Source organism: Sciurus carolinensis, chromosome 14 (genome assembly GCF_902686445.1).
Source record: "Sciurus carolinensis chromosome 14, mSciCar1.2, whole genome shotgun sequence".
NCBI classification, from domain to species: domain Eukaryota; kingdom Metazoa; phylum Chordata; class Mammalia; order Rodentia; family Sciuridae; genus Sciurus; species Sciurus carolinensis.
In genome coordinates, this window is record NC_062226.1 from 86,653,952 (window position 1) to 86,677,882 (window position 23,931).

At 36.4% G+C, this 23,931-nt stretch overlaps 1 protein-coding gene across 5 annotated transcripts in view; it reads right to left on the reverse strand.

Moving 5' to 3' along the window:
• The window catches only part of Tut7 (terminal uridylyl transferase 7), a 59,419-nt gene extending 43,352 nt beyond the window's left edge, over positions 1 to 16,067 (reverse strand). The window contains exons 1-9 of one of the 5 annotated variants that reach the window (XM_047523897.1): positions 15,767 to 16,067; positions 14,078 to 14,628; positions 8,303 to 8,484; positions 7,484 to 7,600; positions 6,802 to 6,979; positions 4,353 to 4,441; positions 2,599 to 2,650; positions 1,564 to 1,633; positions 425 to 551 (exon numbers count right to left, since the gene is read on the reverse strand). In XM_047523897.1, the coding sequence (XP_047379853.1) occupies positions 425 to 551; positions 1,564 to 1,633; positions 2,599 to 2,650; positions 4,353 to 4,441; positions 6,802 to 6,979; positions 7,484 to 7,600; positions 8,303 to 8,484; positions 14,078 to 14,597 (1,335 nt within the window). In that variant the 5' untranslated portion in view covers positions 14,598 to 14,628; positions 15,767 to 16,067. Of the gene's footprint in view, positions 1 to 424; positions 552 to 1,563; positions 1,634 to 2,598; positions 2,651 to 4,352; positions 4,442 to 6,801; positions 6,980 to 7,483; positions 7,601 to 8,302; positions 8,485 to 14,077; positions 14,629 to 15,395 lie in introns of all 5 variants that reach the window. The other 4 variants (XM_047523893.1, XM_047523896.1, XM_047523894.1 and 1 more) reach the window with 4 other exon arrangements.
• Between the last annotated feature and the right edge of the window lie 7,864 nt (positions 16,068 to 23,931).

Consider the following 23,931-nt stretch of genomic DNA (forward strand, 5'->3'; position numbering starts at 1 on the left):
TGGGAGAATGTATTTAAAACACTGTAGAAATAAAGGAAGACCAGATAGAGGTATTCTCCACTTCTTTTTATAATGCTTGGATTTGTTCTGGAAAACAATATGTGAGAAGCTTTATCTAAAACTTTACTGTGCCCTGGGAAACTAGTTAAATTACAAATTCTTTGGCCACACTCTCTGGGATTTGACCCAAATCTGACTTCTAATAAGCATTATAAGTCATTTTGATCTTTCAAGCAATACTGTTATAATGAAATAGAAGCCTTAAATTTTCCTTCTGTATAAGTTTCTATTCCAATATTCAGATACTTTCTCTTTTGATGCCTATAGTATTTATCTAAACATTTAAAGTTAAATTAACCCAGTAAAAATTAAAGCACAGTTAACTATGCAGAATATTCTGTGCATTCAAAGAATTCAAACTTACCTTTGCCCAGTACCTAAATGCAATCACCAAAGGAACCAGCTTTGGTTCTAGTTTTCCAAGGGCAGTTAAGTGCTTTGTTGTCAAACAAGCATTTTCATTTCCTGCACTCACTTTACAAAGAAGACCACTGGTGGGAGTGAGGGTGAAGATGGGAATGGAAAAAAAAAGATGTTACACAGGTATCAGTATCTTTTTACACCAATAGCTAATTTATACTGATAATAAATAAGTCTAAAAAATGAAAAAACCTTAAAACTCCCTACATCTTCATAGGTCATTTAAAAATACTGAATGAAAACAAAAACCAAAACAAAAAAAAGCCAGCTGCAGTGGCACACGCCTATAATCCTGGCAGCTCAGGAGGCTGGGGCAGGAGGATCCCAAGTTCAAAGTCAGCCTCAGCAAAAGTGAGGTGCTAAGCAAACCAGTGAGACACCATTTCTAAATAAAATACAAATTAGGGCTGCGGACATGGCTCAGTGGTTGAGTGCCTCTGAGTTCAATCCCTGGTACCAACCCACTCTGCCACCAAAATAGACATGGCAATTACTTATTGAATGAACTTTATTTTGAGAAGAACTCTGTGTTTTAATATGCTGAAATTATTTGGGGGGGCATGCAAATAAGGAAAATATTATGAAATATTTTAAATTAGAGCATGACTTGTCTCATTTTTTCTAATGGTGTTTTTATAAGAGTTAAGGAATCTGTTAGTTAAGAGTCATTGTCTATAAGCCACCCATTTATGGTAGTGACTGCTATGTTTCCAGATGAAGGGAGAGTTACACAGGGGAGGTGACATTAATAGCTATTCAATGCCACAAAAGCTGGTAAAAAGGATGGCAAGTAAAAGTGATTAGAACAAGTAACCATTTGATAAGATTGTTTTTTTACTTAGTTAAAATGGGTCAAAATGCTTCCTTATATTTTTTTCCTTCTAGGTAATTTTACTTTTTTTTAAATAAGATTTCCTTCCCTCTCTTGTATCAAATACCAAAGTACAGGGAAAAAGCTATTAGGAAATGTGAGATAACCACATAAGGTATAGCTTATGATTTTGAAGTTGGAATTAAGATTTAGAAAAGTCCTTGTGCTTTTGGCAAGTTGATAGCTAATAATCAGCTTAAAGAAACAGAGACCTTTGCTTTTCTTTGCACACCACCACCGGTACCCTTGCATGGAAATCTGCATCAACATCAATAAAGGAGTCTGAGGAAAGAAGAAAGAACATGTTAAGTAGGTTAATTAAAGTTTTGTTAAAAGCAAAATGAGATAAAGTACAAGTACCCAAGTACCCACTGTGGCTTTGGTACTCAGCCTTTTTGAAAGACCATTACTAAATAAAATTCTGAAAGGACTTGTAAAAAGAAAAAAATATTATATTCAAGAATCAAGTAATGACATTAATTTAAAATCATTATTTTATGAAGCTGTTTGTCAAAATATGTACTGACTAAAATAAGAAATATTTAATGCTTTATTTAAACAAAACAAAAAGGATAGGAATGACTACTTCAAGGGATGGGACAATTTGATGACGCTATGAAAGTAGAAAAAAATACTAAAGCCCCAAGTGGGATAGTATATTGGAAAAGGCAAAAGATAAACTTACATAGATGAACTATCTATGAGTTCATTACTCAGGGTTGGGTCACACTTACTGCCCATGTATAAAACACTAATTTAAACCACTGAATAAAGTATATTATCCTTTAATTTTACCCTGAAGACTAAATTATACATATTTTGCATTTCTCCATCATACTATCAGACTCATTTAATCTTTATAGTGATGTCATCATCAAGCTAAAAGGTTTACTTTGGAATGGTTATTCTGAATAGAACTACTAATAGAACTCTAACTAGTTAATAATTCATGGCCATTTGCTTTGATTTTTGGCTTGGATATTACATATAAATAATTTTAAGAGGGAGAGAGGAGGGGAGGGAAAGGAAAGTTACTGGGGAATGAGACTGATCAAATTAGGTGCATGTATAAATAAGGCATAATGAATCCTACTATTACATATACTTACAATGTATCAATAAAAAATAACAAGAAAAAACCCTTTAAAAAATGATTTCCTATTTTCAGAGTTTGACCAATAAGATATATCAAATTTATAGACAAAAGAAAAAATTAAGAGCAAAAAGTGCAAAGAATTTGTCCTTACCACTGTTCTTTAAACATTCTTGAACAATTAAGAGGACATCTGGCTGAGACATCTAGGAAATAAATGAATGAATTTATGAAATAATTACTAAATACTTTTGCTTCACTGATAAAATACAGCCTGAAGTTCCCCAAATTGTTTCCCAAATTAGAAATGAACATTGCTACCAGAATAAAGAATTAATCATCATGCTGTATATATGTATGTCGATCAAAGACAGACAGATGAAACCCAAATGAGGATGAGTGTGGACAAGAGAACTACTACACATTTAATTCCTGGTTAACTTATTCCTGAGGGAATTAAGTCTTTTAGAAAATCTCAAAGTGGTAGCTGGAAGTTGTTACACTGCTAATATTACCTCTCACTCTGCAAGACTATTACAACAGATAGCTTACTGGTTCTAACTCTAAATTTTGTCCCACACTGGAATCAAAACAATTAAAAATTGTGAACTGGATCCTTAAAACTTTCAATGACTTCTCACTGTCAGTAGATCAAAGTAAAATTCTTACCATGGCCTACAAGATCCTGCATGTTGGGCCTCAGCCTACCTTTCTATCCTAATCACAGTTCAGTTTAAATGTTCCCTCTTCAAAGAGGCCTTCTGACTGTTGCATCCCTTCACATTACTTGTTTTCTGTTACTGAACCCTATTTTTCTGCATAGCTCTCATTATAATTAATAAGTAACTACTTATCTTCTAGATATGAGTTCCATGAAATACAAACTATTTGTTTTGTCCTTTAGAATCTAGTATAGTACCTGCCATACAACAGGCATTTAGTGAATATTTGCTAAATGAATGAACAAATGATGCCTGAACAAAATAACTGCTATGGTTAGTAAATCACTGATCAGAATTTAAGATTAAAAGAATAGCAAAATCTACAGGTTAGCTGACCAAGTAGCTACATCAGTCAGTTACAGCAAGAAATAAGAGGTTATTAAATAGAATATCTGGGGTTGGAACCTCAGAGTTTGTACTTTTAATGAGTAACCAAAGTGGGCATAGACCTACTGCAAAATGGTCTGTGAGAACCACCAAGTGGGTAAACAGATAATTACTTAAGTTCCTTTAGTTTTAAAATTCTGACTCATCAATGTCTTTTTAAATTACATTCAATCCAGAAATCCAAGCTGGACGTGGTTTTTCAAAAGAATAATTATTTTAACAAAATTGATAAATAAAAATAGGAAACTCAGGGGCTCATTAAGCTTTCAAATCATAAGTGTTTAAAAATCTACACTGCTGGGGCTCAGGCTATAGCTCAGTGGCAGAATGCTTGCCTAGCATGTGTGAGGTACTGGGTTTGATCCTTAGCATTGCATAAAATTAAATGTTTAAAATAAAGGCATGCTGTCCATCTATAACTATAAAAATAAAAAAAAAATTTAAATCTATATGGTTTAAAATCTGAATTCCTTTCCTATCAATGAAAAGTTGATTTTACCAAGAATTTAAGCTTTCCAAGTTTACAGAAACCTAAATATGCCCATAAGATTCACATGGTTAGAAAACCAGTGTTAGTAAGTATGAAAGATCTGTAGTGTAAAATAAATCTATGAAGCAGAAGAATTCTCTGAACCTATGAAGGTGAAGACAGGCAAAATATATGAAAATGGAACTTTTTAGAAAACAGGGCCACCATTAAAGTATCTTCAAGCATCTAAAATATATTCATACACAGTTCACATTTAAAAGAAAGGATTTCCATACCACTGAAAATTTCACCATCTCATTTTGTACTTACAATGGCTGGAAATTGAATGTCAATGTTTACATCCGAATTTTTGAAACCCAATCTGCTACAGGAAGACCCATATAATCGTAGAGAACAATCTACGAATAAATAAATACATAGAAGGCATAAATAGGGTAAAATTTCTCAAATGTTAAAACAAAACACTGCTATTTCAGAAATGGAACCATCAATCAAAACTACATACAAAAGCAAAACTGTAAAGTCTGTCATCAACAAAGAACAGGAATAGGTGGCTATTTGCTCATCCCTTAATTTATTTAACAGAGAAGACAGCAATGACTGGTTTGGTTTAACGGTTATTACTTTCATGTCAGCTGTAAAACACTTTAAAAATTTCTATATTATTACTCTTGCATTTTGTGTAGAAAACTATTGTCAATGATTTTCAAATGTGAAAGCTGAAAAAGGATGTCTGTTTTATATTTATAAACTTTATAGTATAGTCAAGAGCTAATGCAAACATTTTTGTCACTTTAATATGAATTATTCATGAACAAAAGGTATTTGATACAATATAGTCCCTTGAGAAAAACTTGCAAAATAATTACAGTATTTCTGATAGATCTTAAAAATGCAGGGCAGTATACATTTCCTTTTCAGAAGAGGGCATGAGTGTTCACATGTGTATCTTCCATATGTATTTATGGAATTTATTTTCAATATTTTACTACTGTTTTGTCAAAATGTTACCAATTCTCATCAAGAGGACATTTTCTTCCTTGAGGTTTGCTAATTCAAGTGACTTCTTTGGGTTTTAAGATGCATACTTTTTTCTTCATGGAGACTTCCTATGTTGCCCAGGCTGGACTCAAACTGCAGAGTTTAAGTGATCCTCCTGCCTTAGCCTCCTAAGTGCTGGGACTGCAGTTGTGAGCCACCACGTCAGGCTTCAAGAGTTTTCTATTAAAACTTAGGTGTGATGGTCCATGTGTATAATCCCAGTGACTTAGAAGGGTGACACAGGAGGATGAGGAGGCCAGTCTGAGCAACTTAACAAGATCCTATCTCAAAATAAAAACAAAAAAGGCTGGGGATGTAGATCAGTGGTAGAGCACTTGCTTAGTATGTGGAAGAACCTGGATTTAGTCCCCAAGTTCTGCAAAAATAGATAGTCTATAAAAAATACATTTAATTTTACATAGAATTCTATAGCAAAAATCACTGAAATTATAATTCACTATTTGAGAGATACCTATGTAATGAAATGAGTAGATCCTCCTTCCTTATTCTTATAAAAGTTATGTGTGTATATATCTATATGTTATAAATACTTGCATGATCTTCCAGAACAAATAGCTTAAAGAGTTATAAGGTGATAAATAAAAATGATTCTAGCCTTGTGAATCAGAATCACTTGTGAAACTTTATAAAAATAATTAACCATGGCTCCACAGATAATTCTTATTTATGGCAAGAATTGAAAATAATTAAGCTATTCCAATCATTTATCTAAATACGAAGGCCAATGAAAAGGGACAAAGTTTGTTCCTATCAAGACCAGCAGCTGCTGTGTCATGCATTTATCATATTCAGCCTTAAATTTTTATAAGCAGTTTATCCCAAACGGTTGTGTTCCCTCCCCAACTTTGCACCAAAGGTCTAAAATGAAATATAATGCCACGTCAGTGGTATGTGCCTGTAGTCCCAACTACTCAAGAGGCTGAGGCAGGAGAATCATATTGTCCAGGCGTTCAAGGTCAGCTTGGGTGACAGAGTGAGACCTCCATTTCAAAAAAATCAAATTAAAAATAGATATAATTTCAAAAGACCAACTGAACAGCACATAAAACGCATTATAAAATTACTGATAAACTAGTTTTTCCAAGCTCTTTTAAGTATGCTTAAGTAAAACCTTTTTTTGGACACATGTAATTTGAAAATGACTACAGGATACTTCTCTTTATTTTTTGGTACTTATGATTGAACCCAGAAGTGCTTTATCACTGAGCTACATCCCCAACCCTTTTTATTTTTTATTTTGAGACAGGGCTCTGCTAAGTTGCCGAGGCTGTGCTTGAACTTGAGATCCTCCTGACTCAGCCTCCTGAGTAGCTGGGATTAGTTGTACCACCATGCCCAGCTATGTTAATTAAAAAATGTGTCAATCCAAATGAAAAGATAAACAAATACATACACAAGAGTCCCACAGTGCCCCAATAATTTAGGGCAATTAACTATATTCAAGTTCATCACACAATATTTATAATGAAAACAGGTTTATAATGACAGTGAATGTTAAAAGTCTTTGTCACCTTTGGAGAAGCCAGGAGAAATAAAAACCAAACAACAACAATAAAACACACTCACTAAAAAAAAAAAAAAAAAAAAAAAAGCTTTAGTACATAACAAATGAATCTTTTTATGAGGTGAAAATTACTTGAAATATGAATGAGGTACTTTTAAGTAGCTAAATAGAAAAAAGAAATCTAGAAAATACCTGGTAACTTGTGCTGGAACACATTTTCCATGATACATTTGATTTCTAGCCTCTGTTCCAAATTCTCATTGTGTAAGCCAAACTCTTGTACCACTTTGTCAATGGCAATGCCAATTGCATTTATCTGGGAGGGTGTTGGCGGGGGTAACGTAGTGAGCAACTCTTCCTCCTGCTTCTCCTTTTAGGATCAATGTTCAAATTAAAAATGGCTTGTACATAGGTTTTATCTTTTATGTTTCACTGAGACAACACCCTATAGAATTTTCAGGAATTTGTTTTTAGCCCTCCTTTTCATCTTAGCTGTGTTCGTCTTTATTGTAACAAACATATACATACTTAATGCATATAATTTGGATTAGTGATAATAGAGAGTAGGCAGGAACAAGGAGAAAGTGTAAGAAAAGAACATTAAAAACAGTAATGAGAGACTGATTGCTTTATTACTGTCATAAGGACACATACATAGATCCTACCCATGATTTCCTACACTCTGATACTATTCTTAAGGAAATACACAAGACTGGCCGAGCAACGACATTTGATTAAAGTATTTTGGTTAAAACAAATTCAATAAATCAAGTATTGAAGTTATTAATATCATAGCTTTAAGGAGAAGAAAGCCACAAAAATGACAATAACAACAAATAGGTAAAAACACTAGTTTGGGTCACATGAAACTTACCTTAATGTTTTTCTTATGCCTCTTCTCTTTGATATGCTTATGAGCAAATGCAATGGATTCAATTAAAACATCACAGAGTTTGCAGGTGTACTTTGCTGTAGGACAGTTTCGTGGTCGCTACAATTTGAAAAGATTAAGAAACATATATCTCCAAACATCCAGGTAAACAAAATTAGCCAGAAAACTGATTTCCCCTTCATTTAAAAACTGTTACTATGTTACTGTCTTGCTTTATCACTATCTTAATAAGTCATTTTAAATTAAGTACAATTGCAATTATTTGTAATTCTATTACCTCATACTGAAAATCACTTTCAACTTGTAGTACTTAAATACTGATAATGTAAGTAGTATAGCTCAATAGGGAGGTGGACTTATTTGTATAATGGGCAGGTTCCAGGACTTCAGAACATGTGAAATAAAGTTCTAACCCCCAGAAGGGAGTAAAATCACTGAATGACAACTTTTTGACGATGCTAAGTGCTATATAACTGGGTAGAATAATTATCTGGAACAAATTTCTCAGGACAAAAGAAGATGACCAAGGGAAGTTAGGAAGTGATTAGACAGAGAAGCCTGATCCTAAAGTATTTCTTACAGGATGGGGCTGAGGAAGGCAAGATTTAATGGAGTGGGTTTCATGGTATGGCAAGTTCATTAGAACATTTGTAGAATATGCCTGTTAAAAATAAACACTTGATATTTTAAATTTAAAAAAAGTAGGGTACCTAATTCATCAAAGCAGGCATTTCCAATTACTAACACAGTTTAAACTAGAACAAGGATTTTAGTTAGCAAATACATGCACAAAGTTGTTACCCTTTTAAGCCTGTCAATGCAGTCTTTCCTCAAACGCTCCTCAGCCTGCTGTAAGCCTAGTAGCTCCTTTGTTGAAAGCACAGACTCATCAATCACAGGGCCTTCCAACTCTCCATCCTGTTCATTTTCCTCATTTCTAGTCCTCCGAGGCTTCCTGGGTCTGGACCGCTGCTTCTTATTTTCTTAAGTTAGGGGAAAATATTATTGGCAATATTGAATAATACTGCTCCTGGATAAAAAACAGAACTTACGTATTTATTAATTAAATTGCATAACAGAATAAATGACACCTGAACACAGAGCAAATGGAAAAGTGGCCCTCCCATAGACAAAATGCTTGAATATTCACTAAGCACATCATCTGGGATACGTCAATCCACAGAAATACTGTAACTTCAAAGGAATTCTGCTGGAATGAAGAAAACTGTCATATGCATTTATAAATATGTCAAAACAAACCCTACTATTAATTATAATGCACTAACATTAAAAAGAAACCAGAAGAAAGAAAAAAAGAATTTTGCTTTGATAATACAATGTGATTCTCTCTTCCTGATATGCTGCTGAACATACTGAATCAATAGTAAAAATTATCCTGACAGCAAGTATACCTGTAAGTCTAATATACTCTATATATTATGTTCTATATAGAATACATTAAAGTATTCTAATATATTTAACATTTATATATTAGCATACATAATGAACATATATCTAATATATTTTAGTATACTTGTAAGTAGACATGTTATTATAATGAAAACTTCCCATGTTGGCTTTTATTTTTGAAGTGAACAAACTCAATAGTGCAAAATGGACGGAATTGGATACTTCTGGAGGATTTAGAAATCCTTATGTGGAATGAAAAAACCATTTAGTTGTAAATTAAGCCTTTCAAAACATAAATTGGGGGTCTGTCATAAATGGGTAGAAATCCAAGCCAAAATTTTATCTGCTGTGAGCAAACATTTCCCATTTTATTTTTACCTTCATTTTAGCTTTTTTGAACCACCTGCACACTGAGCATATTTCAAAGGAAAAATAATTGGTAGTTGAAATAAAAGTTTTTTCCTAAGGACAGATTTATTTGCTTATAAACTCCTGCTGTTAATTCTATAATCCCTAGAATGAATAAATGAATCAGTTACTTTTTTTAAAGTTTACAACTTTTCAACCTGTGAAAAAGAAGATGACGGTGAGATTGAACCTTAAAAATTGTTTTAAGTAGACTTGTAACTTCTATCAATAAGTTGAGAAAAATAAAGCTATTAATAACATGACTAAAATTTGTTTTTCAAATTACAATTCTGTTAAATGGATGAAATCATGTTCAATGGCTTAATAAAAATTACTTCTTGGAAATATAAACTTACTAAAATGCCCAGCATGAGGCAAATTCTTCTGTTAATTTTTCAGAACTCATTAACTCGTTATTAGTATAGCAAATTACAATGAGTTGGCTAACTGAAAAAAATTCAGTTCAGTTTTCAAAAATACGATTTCCAGGCTGGGGAATGCAGTTCAATGGTAGAATACCTGCCTACTATGCACGAGGTCATGGGTTCATAGCATGGCAAAACAAAAACAAACAAAACTATTGCTAAGAGCTCTAACAGACAAACAGTAAGCAATATGCTCAAACTACATGAGATGAATGTAATTAAATCTGACAAAAAGCTTCTATAATAAGTGACAGGTTTTTTTTTTTTTAACAAGTAACAGTTTTTAAAAAATTAAACAAGTATTAGGGAAAAAAATATACTTTAAAAATCAATCAAAATGGACTGAGTAGTAGGTCTATGTGGCTCATGCCTGTAATCCCAGGAACTTGGGAGGCTAAGACAGGAGGATCCAAAGTTCAAGGCCAGCCTCAGCCACTTAGTGAAACCCTCTATCAAAATACATACATATATAAATATATACATACATATATATCCTCACTGGGCTGAGGATGCAGCTCAGTGTAAACTGACCCTGGGTTCAATTCTTAAAAAGAAAACAAAAAACAACAAAAAAACCCTGAGCAAATAAAATACCAAAAGATTAATGGCATTTTACTAGGAAATCATCAAGTTACCTCAATACTTCATTTTTATATTCCCTCTACTCCCAATTAAATTATCATACTCTTTTAAGGCCAGTAGTACTCATTATCTGAATTAATTTTTGAGATGACCATCTCTTAACTTAGAAATGTGTTCATTCTCATTTAATTTACTTATTATTATTTCTATCTTTCCCTAAAGACAGAAACTTATCACTCAGGCAAACACTCAGTGGAGCTTTACAACATGTGCAATACCTTTCAGAAAAGTCCCATATTCACAAAACAGTAATTGATATGTAACTAAGTTCCTTTTTTATCTTTTCTCTCAGTGACAAAAGCTTCTCAATATAACTATATTTATTGTCATTTTCTAGAGAGTAACTTCTCTTGCCAAAGACCATAATTAACTCCAATTACTTTTACCAGAGAAAGGGATGGCTACAGAAATTCTGCCAGATAATACCAATAACTACCATTACTGTTTTATTATGTGGCAGATGTAAAGCAAGCATTTTCTGTGTGCTATCCTTGTTTAATCCCTACAGTAATCCTGACAGGGATACTAATATTTTCCCCATTGTACAGATGGGGACAAGGTCACTAAAAGAGAATTAATAACTTGTCAAAGGATATAGGTCTAAGTCAAAGAAAAAAGAATTTGAAATACAGATTAAAATATGGATGGATTCTGAAATTTGGTCTTTCATCTTGAAACATAAAAAAATGAAAATTATTACAAAATCTCTGATGCACATACCCACTCACATCTAGAATAGACTAAAACTGACAGCAGTGTAACCTCCTGAACTAAGTTTCACAGGCTTGCAGGTAAAAACTGTCAAAATCTCATTGGAGGGACTCTTGGAAAGAATAACTAGGTACTGCTAAAAAAATTCCTGTAATTACTTAGAGGAAGACTATCTGGCTCATTCCAAGTTTACTATAATAGGAGTTCTCTATATTCAGTATTTTTCCATATTTTATTTGAACATCGTCCATTAGTACATTCACAAAGGATATGTGGATCTAAGTGGATACTTTCCAGCTAAAATCACTAATGGCATTTTCCCAAATACGTTAAACTGGCCAATCTAGGATATTTAAGGGATGAGTTAGGGACAGTAGTATAAACTGAAAAACAGAAAAGATAGTATTAAAAAAAATAAATAAAAAGCAACTATAACATTATTTTCATTATATTTTCTCACAGTTCTAATAAGATACTTCTATTAAGACACATTTTGATTTAAGGACAATTTGATCTCTTTAATGAAATCCTTTTTTTAGGATCCTTTAAATGCAGTGAAAAGTTTAGACATTAAACTGAATTTCTCTCTCCAGCAAATAACATACAAATGTTTAATGTTTCTTTTATGGAGAGATTCCAGGTGTAGAAGCTGAATAGTTCTTCATTTAGCAACTATAAATGCACACACCTATATTTTCATATAGAACAAGAATGAGGATTTTTGACAGCCTTTGACAAAAGCAAGGAAAATGTATCTCCTGTTCAAACATACTTAAACAACTTCCTCAGTTACTCCTAAGACCAAATAAGAATACATATAACAGCTTTTTGGCCTGCAAATGGCACCTTTTAATGTCTAGCTGCAAATTTTTTTTATCCCTAAACCTTCATCTTTAAAATAATGCTTTTCAATTTTTTATTTTCTAAAATACAAGTATTGGTAATTAAATTTAATGTCCACATTCCACCTGGATACTGCAATATAATTCATATAGAAATATAAATATACAATATAAAAAACACAAACCAAAAGTCCAGAAATTATCAATACATGTTCAGTTTCCCTGTTTGGATTCTGGGCCTCAGACTCCTCAGTTTAATGGCCAGGATGACAGAGTCCCCATTACAGTTCTACTTCCTCATCTACCACTTTGAATACACAAATTTAACTACACAAATTTAACTTTCTAAACTGCAGCTGCCCAATTTGTAAAATTGTGATTCCACCTTTGATATATCACAACAGTGCTCTGTCAGAAAATTCCTTCAAGTTCTTTCTAGGCTTAAGGACATGTAAGGCTAAGGTGTTACCTCTACCTATTATTTTAATTCTTTTATAACATTTCATTCTTTTTCTGCTACTTGATATTAACATTAATTTTAATTTTCCTTTTATTCTTTCCCATTTAATATTAACAAGTTCTTGATATTTTCACTTTGTTCTAAAACGTTCTAATGATTAAAAAAAAAGACATTTTTCTTTTTAAGCATTTTATATGCATGAATTCTAAACTCAAAATTCTAAATTCAAGTGCCTTGCAGGTAACACATATGAACTGGCCACTGAGATAACATGAAGGCTTCTGGAGATGTAGAAAAGTACCCACATTACCTGAGTGCATTTAAATTAAAAAAAGAAAAAAAGAGTTTAAAAAAATTTTTTAAAACATTTAAATTGGACAGTTTACAGTTTACTCTATATGGCTACTAAAAAAGACTTTCAGCCAGTAAACATAAAAGCACATTTTTTCAAAGTATAATTTTCATACTAAATATGGTTTCATTTTTTTCCATCCAACTTATGATTTCACTATATCTCAGTCAATATATTCATTAGATAAAAATAACTTTCCTGTTTATAGAAATGTTGCTACATGGATAATATCTACCTTTTAGAAAAATGTATAAATAATCACTCTGGGGTAATTATTATCAAGTATGTGAAGGCACTTAGAAATGGTTTTTTATTTTGCTGAAAGTAAATAGCAAGGCTTTTCTCCGTATTCTGACTTTCTAAACTCATGTTTCCCAAACTCTGTTGCCATGCTTACCCTCCCACCCTTACCCCTCCATGGCCTTGAACAAGCTAGGCAAGTGCTCTACCAGTGAGCTACGCCCCCAGTTCCTCTCACATGGCGTCTTTTCTTGCTGTATTTCTCAGACTGGCCTCCAACTCTTAGGCTCAAGTGATCCTCCTGCTCCCTGCCTCAGACTCCTCAGGGCTGGGACTACAGATGCATGCAACTGCCCCTGACAGATCTCGAAAAACAAAAACCGTGGGTTGTCCTTCTCTGGAGATTGATACTTCACCCAAAAGATAAATCCTTCTTTTGGCAGGCAATATATTCAGTCTATATTGGCTTTCACATTGAATATTTTTTATATTTTTAGTCACATATAATGGACATGTTCATTATTTAAATATAAAATTATAAACATAATTTTGAAAATACATACATACCACTCAGAAATTATGATATGGTCCCCAGGGGGATATGATACCCTCTTCTATAAAAAACATAATATTCACTGTATGTTTACTTTATGCTCACTAAAGTAAAATGGACTTTTTTTTTTTTTGGTACTGGGGATTGAACCCAGGGTTGTTTCACCACTGAGCTACATCATCAGCCCTTTTTATTTATTTATTTATTTTGAAAGAACTAAATTTGCAGAGGCTGGCCTTGAACTTGCAATCCTCTTGCCTCAGCCTACCAAGTTGCTGGGATTACCAGGCATGTGCCACCACTCCCTTCAAGGTAAATGTTTGAAAGGACCAATAAATGAAATGTATTAGAATTGCCCAAATATCATGATTGTAAAGTTTAAAATAATCACATTAAATAAGTAACCATTTCTGAAAGCAGACACTACAAAAAATTGGAAGTTCACTGCTGAAAACAATAAAACTTATTTGGATGAAAAAGAATAAGACATTGTCGACTTTAGGGTTGTAACCTTACAAGTTGGAACACATTACCAGGACTTCCTGCTTCCATTTCTGACATGGTCTCTAGGCTTGTTAGGTCTTTATGAAACAGTCGTCTTACAGTTCTGCAGCCTCTTCCATCTTGCCACCTGTAACCATCTTCACTTTCTTGAAAGGCATCTTTCCTTGGTCTGTTTATGACAGGAATTCTAGGTCCAGGTTTGAACTCTCTCCAATTGTCTGAATTACCAGTAAGTTCATCGGATAGCCATCTCTTACTCTGATCTTTGTGGTTGTCATTCATCCAAGTGGGTTGACTGTAAATTGGGTTTTTAAATGCATATGGATTGCTGGAAACAGCATATGGTCCTTTTCTGGGGGTATTCCCATAGTTCCCAGGAGTTAGCTTTTTTTTTGGAAGGCCTTTTTCCATTTTACTGCTATGGCCTTTAGCATAATCATCCATTATTAAATAATCTTGTTGGGGGTGACCCCTTCTGAAATCATCATCATCGATAGGTCCTCGATCTTTAGTGCGCTTCACAATATAAGGTTTTGCTGCATCTCCCATGGTCTTTGACTTCAATTTTCTTACTCTGCACCTGAAAGAAGGCATTTTGGGAAAACAACTAACTATAACAAGATGTGATATCAAGTACACAATATACCATATTGATCACATTGATGTGCAAAAGTGTGTAAGAAACCTTTCCTTTTTTCCTTTTAATGAAATTTCTATCACATTCCTAACAATGAGTACAATGCACTAGAAGTTAGGAGACATAGTCCTACAATTACGGAATTAGTACCTATTAATTATAGTGAAGACTGAATCTGTGAGTAAAAGCTCCTACAATCCCGAAAACAATAGAATAGTGAAAGGTTATATCACATAGGTAAGCTTTACCTATATAACAAAAGTGCCTCTCTTCAAAGAAAACTTCAAAAGAAAAACCTCATCCCAAGCCAATACTGCTACAGAACTCCCGAAAGTTTTTTTTTTTTTTTTTTAAGTTGGCAATTACTTTTAAGTGTTACACAAAGTAACCAAAACTTTATGTAAACAGACTACATTTCCTCTCAACTCCACTCTAGTCGCTTCATAATTTTTCAGAACAGACTGGCTTTGCTCTCTTGGGCAAAAGAGGGGTTGGGTTCCGGACTAATCAAAGGGGCTGGGTTTCCTACCAATGGACAACTCCAGCGAACTCCATTTCTCATTCTTCAATCCTAAACAACTTTGGTTTTGTCACTAACAGCAATTCTCTGAAGAATGCCACTCCTTTTCGATTTCCTTCTGACTGCCCCACTCCTGATCTGCCTCAGTTTCCACCCTTGACCGTCAGAGGTGAAGGAGGAGGAGGCGTACCCGCAGTCCTAGCCACGAAGCCACAGTGGGGACCAGGAAGCAGGAAGTGACCCGCCACTTCGATGGGATTCCGGGGTCCCCCCAGCCGCCAGGGGGCCGGGGCCGAGTGTCTCGACCCAAATCCCTTCTCCTACCCCCGCAGGGCCTGACACAAAAGTGAAAAGGCGGACTCGAACCCGAGAGCTCAGTCCTAGCCGGCCTGGAGGATCCCTAGACACCGAAACTGGACGAGGAGGCCGGCGGAGAATGGAGCCAACGTACCTCCGGGGCCAGGCCCGACCTCTACTTTGGAGACTAAGGAACCCACGGGAGACCCAGCCCGGAGGCAAGTCTGGGAGGGACGCGGGGAGAAGGCGCCCCAGAGCACTCACCACCTCCGCCGCGGTCCCCCGCCTCTTCCTGTCCCGGCTGGGCTCCCTCTCCGAGTTTTCCTTCGGCCCCACTTCCGGCGCTCAGCGCTGTCTCATTGTGCGCGATTGGGAGCCGGCGGTGCCCCCGCCCCGGCGCTCCGCCGCGCACGCCGGAAACGCGCGCCGCGCCCGGAGGGCCGCCCTCCGCCCCGCCCGCCGCCGGGCCGCCCACCGTCGCCACGGCGCGCTGCCCCCGGGTATGGGATGTCAAGGTCCGCCCCGGGTACGCTCCTGGGCACCGGCGGGTGGCTCGCCCGCTGTCCCGGCGCGCGGGCAGGGCCTTCTCCGGTGAGCAGTGCCCGGGTTTCCCGGGGTTCCCCTCTCGTTGTAGGCGCTGAAGGCTCGTGGGGCGGGGTGGGGCTAGGGGAGCCAATCTCTTGCGCTCCTAGGGGAACGGGGAGCCAGCGCTGCGGGGGTTTGGCGTTACCCTTGGATGCTACTCAGTAACTTCTAGAGAAAATTGAACCAACTTCTCTTGCAGTTCTCTTGATAATTCTGCGAGGTCTTAACTGCGGACCTTGTAGAAAGGTCAGAGTTTAAGCATCTAATGTTCACCCGCCCTACAGTGTGGTCTAGGGGATTGCTGTGCTCTTTCCTAACGTTGTGTAACGCTTAGGTTTACTTTTAAGAAAAGTCATTTTTAGAGAAAGTGATCAAATTATATGCATGTGTGAATATGCCACAGCGAAACCCACTATTCTCTAGTTATTTCTGTACATTTATGCACCAATTAAAAGTCGTTTTGAAAGTATCAAAGAATTGTTTCCCCAAAGAAGGTTCCAGAATATCGTGCTAAGTGAAATAAGCCAATCCCCAAAAACCAAAGGCCAAATTATTTCTCTGATAAGTGGATGATGATACATAAAGGCGGGGGAAGGCAAGAATGGAGGAAGAATGGATTGTATAGAGGAAAATGAGGGGTGGGGTGCGGAGGTGGGGGAAGGAAAGATAACGAAATGACACAAAACCCTCATTATCCTATGTTCATGTATGATTACACAAATGGTGTGACTACTTCATGTACAACCAGAGAAATGATAGTTGTACCCCATTTGTGTACTAAGAATCAAAATAATAAAACAAAAAAAGAAGGTTCCAGGAAAAAGAAAAAAAAAAAGGTCGTTTTGAAGAGTATATGTGATGGTAAAGGATGATCAGGGAGGGTCGAATCCAAGTGGTCTGTATCACCACTGAGCTGCATCTCCAGAAATTTTTTTTATTTTGACCCATTTTGGCTAAATGGCCTAGGCAGCCCTCAAGTTCTTGGCCATCCTCCTGCCTTGGCCTCCCAAGTGGCTAGGATTTATAGGCCTCTGTCTCAGAGCCCTCTCAAACTAGAATTTTTGCAAAATGCACACCTTGAATTAGCAAAAAACTAGGGGTTGCCTTTTTATTATTTAAATTATTGGCATTATCCTCCTTACTATCTGCAGTGTTTTGAGTGTTTTGGAAAAAAATCAAGAAACAAATAAAATTAGGGAGTACTGGGAAAATAGGACAGCTTATTTGTCTATTTTTCTAGAGCTTTTAAATTTAAACCTATGAGGTTCTGTTGAGGTGAGAACCTTAGTATGTAAAATACTGGTTATTGCCAAACATCAGAGATCTTTACAAATGTAAACTCATTTAATCATCCTCACAACTCCTGGAAGACAATATTATCCCCACTTTAAAGATGGGTGCATGGGGCATGCCTGTAATCCGAGAGACATGGGAGGCTGAGGCAGGAGATTGAAGTTGGAGGCCAGCCTCAACATTTTAGCAAGACCCTGTCTCAAAATAAAAAGGGCTTGGAACTGGGGTTGTAGCTCAGTGGTAGAGCGCTTGTCTAGCATGTGTGAGGCACTGGGTCTTCTCTTCAGCTCCATGTAAAAATAAATAAATAAATTAAAAAAAAAAAAAAAGGGCTGAGGATATAGCTGGGGTAGAGTATGAAGAATATGAAAAATAACAACTGCCAAGAAAAAAAAGGGAATAACAACCCCCAGGGAGAAAGGAGGACAGTGAGGAGGGGGTGGGGCAAACAATGAGCTCTGGACCCTGGATATTTATTCACCCTTTCCCAGCCACAGTGGTTTTTGAACTTTGGCAACTGTTTCCTAATTTGGGCTTGGAACTTACACAACTATTCCCCCTGATTGCTCAACCAAGGCATTTTTACAAATGTTTCAAATCTCATTTGTTATGAATCAATACTCCCTCAAACCCTGTAAAACCCTGTAAAAAAAAAAAAAAAAAAAAAAGTCAGACCCTTTCCTCCCCTGAAAATGTGCCATTCTGCTGCTTAATAAAGAAATCTCGCTGATCCGTTGAAGTCTTCCCTGTTCCAGTTATTTTTGCTTTCAGAGTGCCCCTGGGTTTTATTCCTAGTATAATTAATAAATAAAGATGGGAAGTTTAGCACTTAGTGGTGAAGTAAACAGCATGACTAGAATCCAAACTCGGACCATCCTGAGGTGTCTGTTCTTATCTAGGTGGCTATACTAAAGTGATTTTGGCACGTTCCTACAACGTTGCTGTAATTGTTTATTTAGATGTTTTGGTTTTGAAAATTCATGGGAATTGAAGTAATAATCTGTTTGACAGGCAGGCAGTAGCATTTAACATAGAGTTGGAAGGGAGTGTGGTTATATGTGATTGCGTTTCTTATGGGAAAACAGAGTCACCACACCCAGATGAGTAATTCCTATTCAGAAGAACTGGTTTAGGTAAGTCCACCTTGATTTCTTAGAGTTCTACAGGACCAGCATCACATACACCTTTTTAAGGGTTTAGAGAAGTTCGTATTTGCATTTTCTTCAATGCACTGCCCAAAGTGTAAGTTTCTCATATTCCAAATAAGTTGATTTTAAAATTCATCTTGAGGATATAATACTAATTGAAACACTGGTAGCAGAGTTACTTTTTTGTGACCTTTTATACTGTAATAAGTTTAAATTGGTCAATGGAAATCCTTAAATCTAGTTGAAAAGTTTGGTTTGAATTTTCTTGGACGTCATTGAAAGGAGGATTGAGTTTCTCAGAATGTGGTGATTTCTTCTTGGTCTACAAATATTTCCAACAACTGGTAGTAGAATGTTGGGACAGAAGTTGTTCTCTGGTTGGGAGGTAGCCATACTATTGTTACCTAACTAGGACACAGTTTTGAGAAAAAGGAAAAAGAAGTTTTATTGCTTTGTTAACAAAGGAGAAACACAGGGAACTCCTGTCCTAGAGACTGTGATTCTGCCCATCAGAGGGAACAGGGTCTTTTAAAAAGGCAAATCAAAGGCTACATTCCATGTGTAATTCACTTGTTAACTTGGGAGGACCTGTCATTCTCTGGGTCCTGGCTGACCTGAAGAGGGCAAGGCCCAAAATATTGGCTGCTTTTTCCTTGGCCCTTTTAATTTCTTGACTTGGGTGTCCAAGTTTTTGGTTTAAAAACATCTAGAAGTCCAGTTTTACCAATCTTAAAAGTGGGAGTAATGGGTTATAACTTAAATAGCTATAATTTTACAGTTACCCTGTCATTTAATTGGAGTATTAGTACTGAAAAGCAGCATTACATTCTCTCTGTTCTATAGGTGAAGACTTATCTAAATTAATTCAGGTTGTTCTGTTAGAAGTAGAACTTCTGCAAAACACTTAACAGGCAACAATTATACAGTTTTATAAGGAAAATAGAAAATGAACTCTACACTATCTTGTTATCTTTTTAACCTCTAGAAAGGTTGTTTCCTGACTCTATCTGAATTGCAGCTAACATACTATAACATCACATCTGAAACATGAGTCAAACAAAAAGGCTAAGAGAGTTAACTTCCTTTTTGTGGAAATAGTGGCAAAATGTTTTCATGGTTCACATTGTCAACCTTTGAACAAATCAGGCTGTCCTTATTACCTTCCAGAAATACATTTAAATTTCCATCCCAGTGTAAACAGTACCACAAATTTTATATATAATTTATTGACAATGTGTTACTTATACCCAGTTACATAAAGTTAACTGACATAAGTAAATACCAACCCAATTTTTTGTTTCTATATAAATCTGAGGGAGATTATTGCTACAGCTAGTTTGGAGAACACCAACTTGGTAAATTTCTCTCAAGCTTCACAGTTTAAATGGCTTATATATTTGAAGAACGTGAATACATCTAATATACAAAGAAACCAGTATCAAAATTACATAGATGTCCTTATATTAACTAAGTTTAACTTTAAAAGTAAAATTTAGAATTTGTACTGTGTATGGTAACAAAACTCATAAGTCTTCATGGGTTAGCAGTACTAGCAAAAATCAAAGGATAGCCTTAAATTTCTTATACATTTAGAAAACAGTGTTAATGGTCAGAAATAGACTTAGTCAAGCAAACAGATATAAGCAAGGTCTTCAAATGGCAAATGTCACCATTCTACGTCAGATATAAGGTATGAAAGAGAGCACTTATTGGTTATTAGTAAACCTACATAAAATTTCATTTTATAAACTTTTACATAACACTTAGGCAAGGCTCAGTTTTCAAATGTGTACATATCTAGTCACATATATTTAGGATGTCAACTATATTGTAATAACCTAAAAGTAGCAGTTGATTATTTAACCAGTTATGAAGTAATGATTTTAAAAACTTTAAAACAGGTACAAACCCTAATTCTTTTAAGACTTAGTTTATTCCTAAGTAATAAAACCTGACAGACATAAGAAAATTATCCAGACTTTGCTTCATAGCAGTACATTAGAATTTGAATAACTTTGACTATGCTAATTAGTCAATTTAATCGCACAAACTTTTTGAGATTTATCTTCCATGAACCTTCTGCAACTTACTTAGACATTCTACAATTTGTTTACATCCTTAGTTTTGTCCTTTCTTTCATCTTGGACTTTAGCACAAGAATATTGCTTTATTAGAGAAAATACTTTCTCTTTAGTTTCATGCCCTTTCTTAAATTCATATTCTGAAACAATCTTTATGAATGTGATATGTGCATTTAATTTACACAACAAATTTTTGTCAGAGGAGAGGGCCAGACAATCTGGCATATAGAAAAACTGTGCCTTAATCTTTTTCTCCTGGGTTGCATTGAAGGGGTTGGAGCACAGGATATTTTTGAGCCTGACCTATCTCCCTTATCATTATCACAATGCCATTTACTTTAAGTGAGTTCCCCATGGTCAGTTGTACCCAAAGTCTCCTTTTGGATCTTTTTCTTACTCTAGTTGTATTGATAGTCAATGAAGGAGGCCCTTTCCATCATTTTCTTTAGGTATCCTTGAAGATCTCTTTGCTGAGGCTGCCAGCAAAACATGGGTTGGCTTTAGTTTTTCTCTTTTTTTCCGTCTTTTTTTGGGTACAGTTCTTTGTCCTTCTAATTTCCTTATGCATTCAGTTTGATGGCATACCGTTATAGCAAGAATTGGTCTACCCCAGTGATGGATATCCCCTGGCCAAATGGATTGTTCCATCAGATCTTAAAAGGGAAGACCATTCTTGTCTCCAGGTCACAAACTAACAGTGCTGGAACCTATTGCCATGGATTTTATGGTCAGCAGTCTCCATCTCCCATGAGTAACAGGGGCTGGAAGGTAGGGCAGAGGCCAGGTTTTTTTTGCTCAATTTTCTACAGCCCAGGCAGTTTTCCTGGAATTCCCTCCCTGCCACCAAGCCCAGGACTGGTGTTCCTGATCCAAGGGAGATGATCCCAACGGTCAGAGGCCAGAGGCCAGGATGAGAAACAGTGCTGGGACTTCCAGCCTTGGGTTTAAAGGATTTAAATCTTTTTTTTTTAAACCCTTTTATCTGGTGGCCTGCTATCCTTGCACATCAGAGGCAGTGCCATTTTGCACTTCAACTTAATTTCTGACTGCTCAGACTTCTTATCATGCAACCACATAAATGCCTGTACATACAGAATTTCTTCCATTTACTTTGCCTCTGACAGACCAACTGCAACTGAAAGATTGTATGATAATTCAGAAAACCATTCGAAGACCAGATTGTGTTACAGTAAAACGTCTTTTTCTTAGACAGGCTTATGGGTGACCCATTCAGCCAAGATCTTTCTTCCCAAGAGACTACCAATAAGATTGATACAGCATGGACCATGTCTTTAAGGACCAGTAACAGATTAAAAAAAAATTAAAAAATAATAAATTAAAAAAAGAAAAACAGACAACCAGAGAAGATCCCCAAAACCATGGCCAACAGATGCGAACCTTTAAAACAGAGAGACCTGTGCATACAGAATTTCTTCCACTTCCTTTAAAACCTCTCCTGATCAACTGCAAGATTGTATAATAATTCAGAAAGCCATTCAAAGGTCAGAGGCAAACTCACCTATCTCCTAACTATCCTGCAGTTGGCTCTCAACAAGTTTACCAGCCACCTTGCATCCTCAGCATGGCAGTGGGATTGCCTGGAGAGCCACGCCTGCCCAAGAAAGCTGCAGTGGTGTGGTGCTTTGGGTCCCATCTGGGTTGGCAAGTTTGTTACTGAAAGTTTGGTCCTTGTCCCAGATGTTAATCCAGTAACAAGGACACAGTTTTGAGAAAAAGGAAAAAAAGTTTTATTCCTTTGCTAGCAAAGGAGAAATAGGGAACTCCTGCCCCAGAGGCTGATTCTGCCCATCAGGAGAAACAGGGGTTCTTAAAGAGGCGAATCAAAGGTTACATTCCATGTGTAAGTCACTTGTTAACTTGGGAGATAGTCATTTCTTTTATCTTTTCATGCCATCCCCAAGCTTGAATTTGTTCCTGTGGTGAGTGTGTGCTCAAGGACAGATAACTGCCTAGGATGAGGAAGAAAGGTAAGCCTGTTTCCCCTGAGATTAGGGTTGGGGAAAGATTAGGGAGGAGAAGGGAGAGAGAAAGAAACATGTCCCTTTTTAAAATGTCACAGTGGCAGAGCTGCAAGGGCTATATTCAAAGCATAAAGTAGACCACTGTTATACTATTACCCATTGTTCAGAAGACATTAATACTGCTCCTATTGTTACAATATGCCTATCTTAAACCAGAAGATTTAATATTATATCTTGATAATTCAGCCTTTAACAAAGCCAGTCCCCCTTTTCTTGTAGAGCCATGGTTTCAGAAGTGCAGATTCATAGTTTTATCAGCCACCTTTTTTCTTCCAATGCTTTTCATGCACTTTGTTAGCAGATTTTATTGGCTCTTCCTTTAAATATATATCCAGGGGTAGGGAGAAAGATAAATATGGCCAGAGTCCAGTGACTTCTCAACACCTCTACTGCTTGCTTGCAACATGGTTTTTCTCAGTCATTGCCATGACTTGCCTGAATTGCTGCAATCAGCAGCTTCCACCTTCGTCCTCCTCTAGTCTGTTTTTAACAAAATAGCCAGGAAGTTAGGCTCATGTTAAACTCATGTTGAAACCTAACCCAGACTACATCATTTCCCCCTCAGAATCCAATGGTTCCTCATTTCTCTAGGAGAAAAAACTGAAGACCTTACAATACTATGATGCCCCTCCCTTTACTTTGGATTCCCACTCCTTCTCTTATCCCTATGTGATATAATATGAAATATATATGTGCATCTTGTTACCTGTCATAGTATTTTGCTGTTAATTATCATTGTTTCTTGTCTGCTTTCCTCCTGTAGTTCTCGGGATCGCCAGAGCTGCTTAACCACTGAGCTACATCCCAGTCTATTTTTAATTTTATTTTGAGACAGGGTGAAAGCACCCAGAAACCACGCTGGATGCGGGAACTCACGCAAGAAATTTTATTAAGTGAACGGGCAGAGTGTCTGCCCACAGGGTGAGAAAGAGAGGGAGAAAATGAGAGCAAACGAGAGAGTGAGCAAGAGGAGGAAAGAGAGCGAGTAAGAGTGTGTGGAAGAACGAGAGGGAGGGAGAGAGAATGGCAGTGGAGTTATTCTTAAGTAGTGGAATTTCGCGGGCTAATAACAACGAACCAATGGCTTGCAAAGAGGTTCGCGGGCTAACAATCTGGGTTGTAAAGTGGTGTGAGGGAGGCAGAATAATGGCGGCAGCAAAATAACAGATATTATGCCAGTACAGGGTCTTGCTAAATAGCCTATGGTACTCTCGAACTTGGAATCCTCCTGCCTCAGCCTCCTGAGTAACTGGATTTAAGGCATGTGTCACCATATCCAG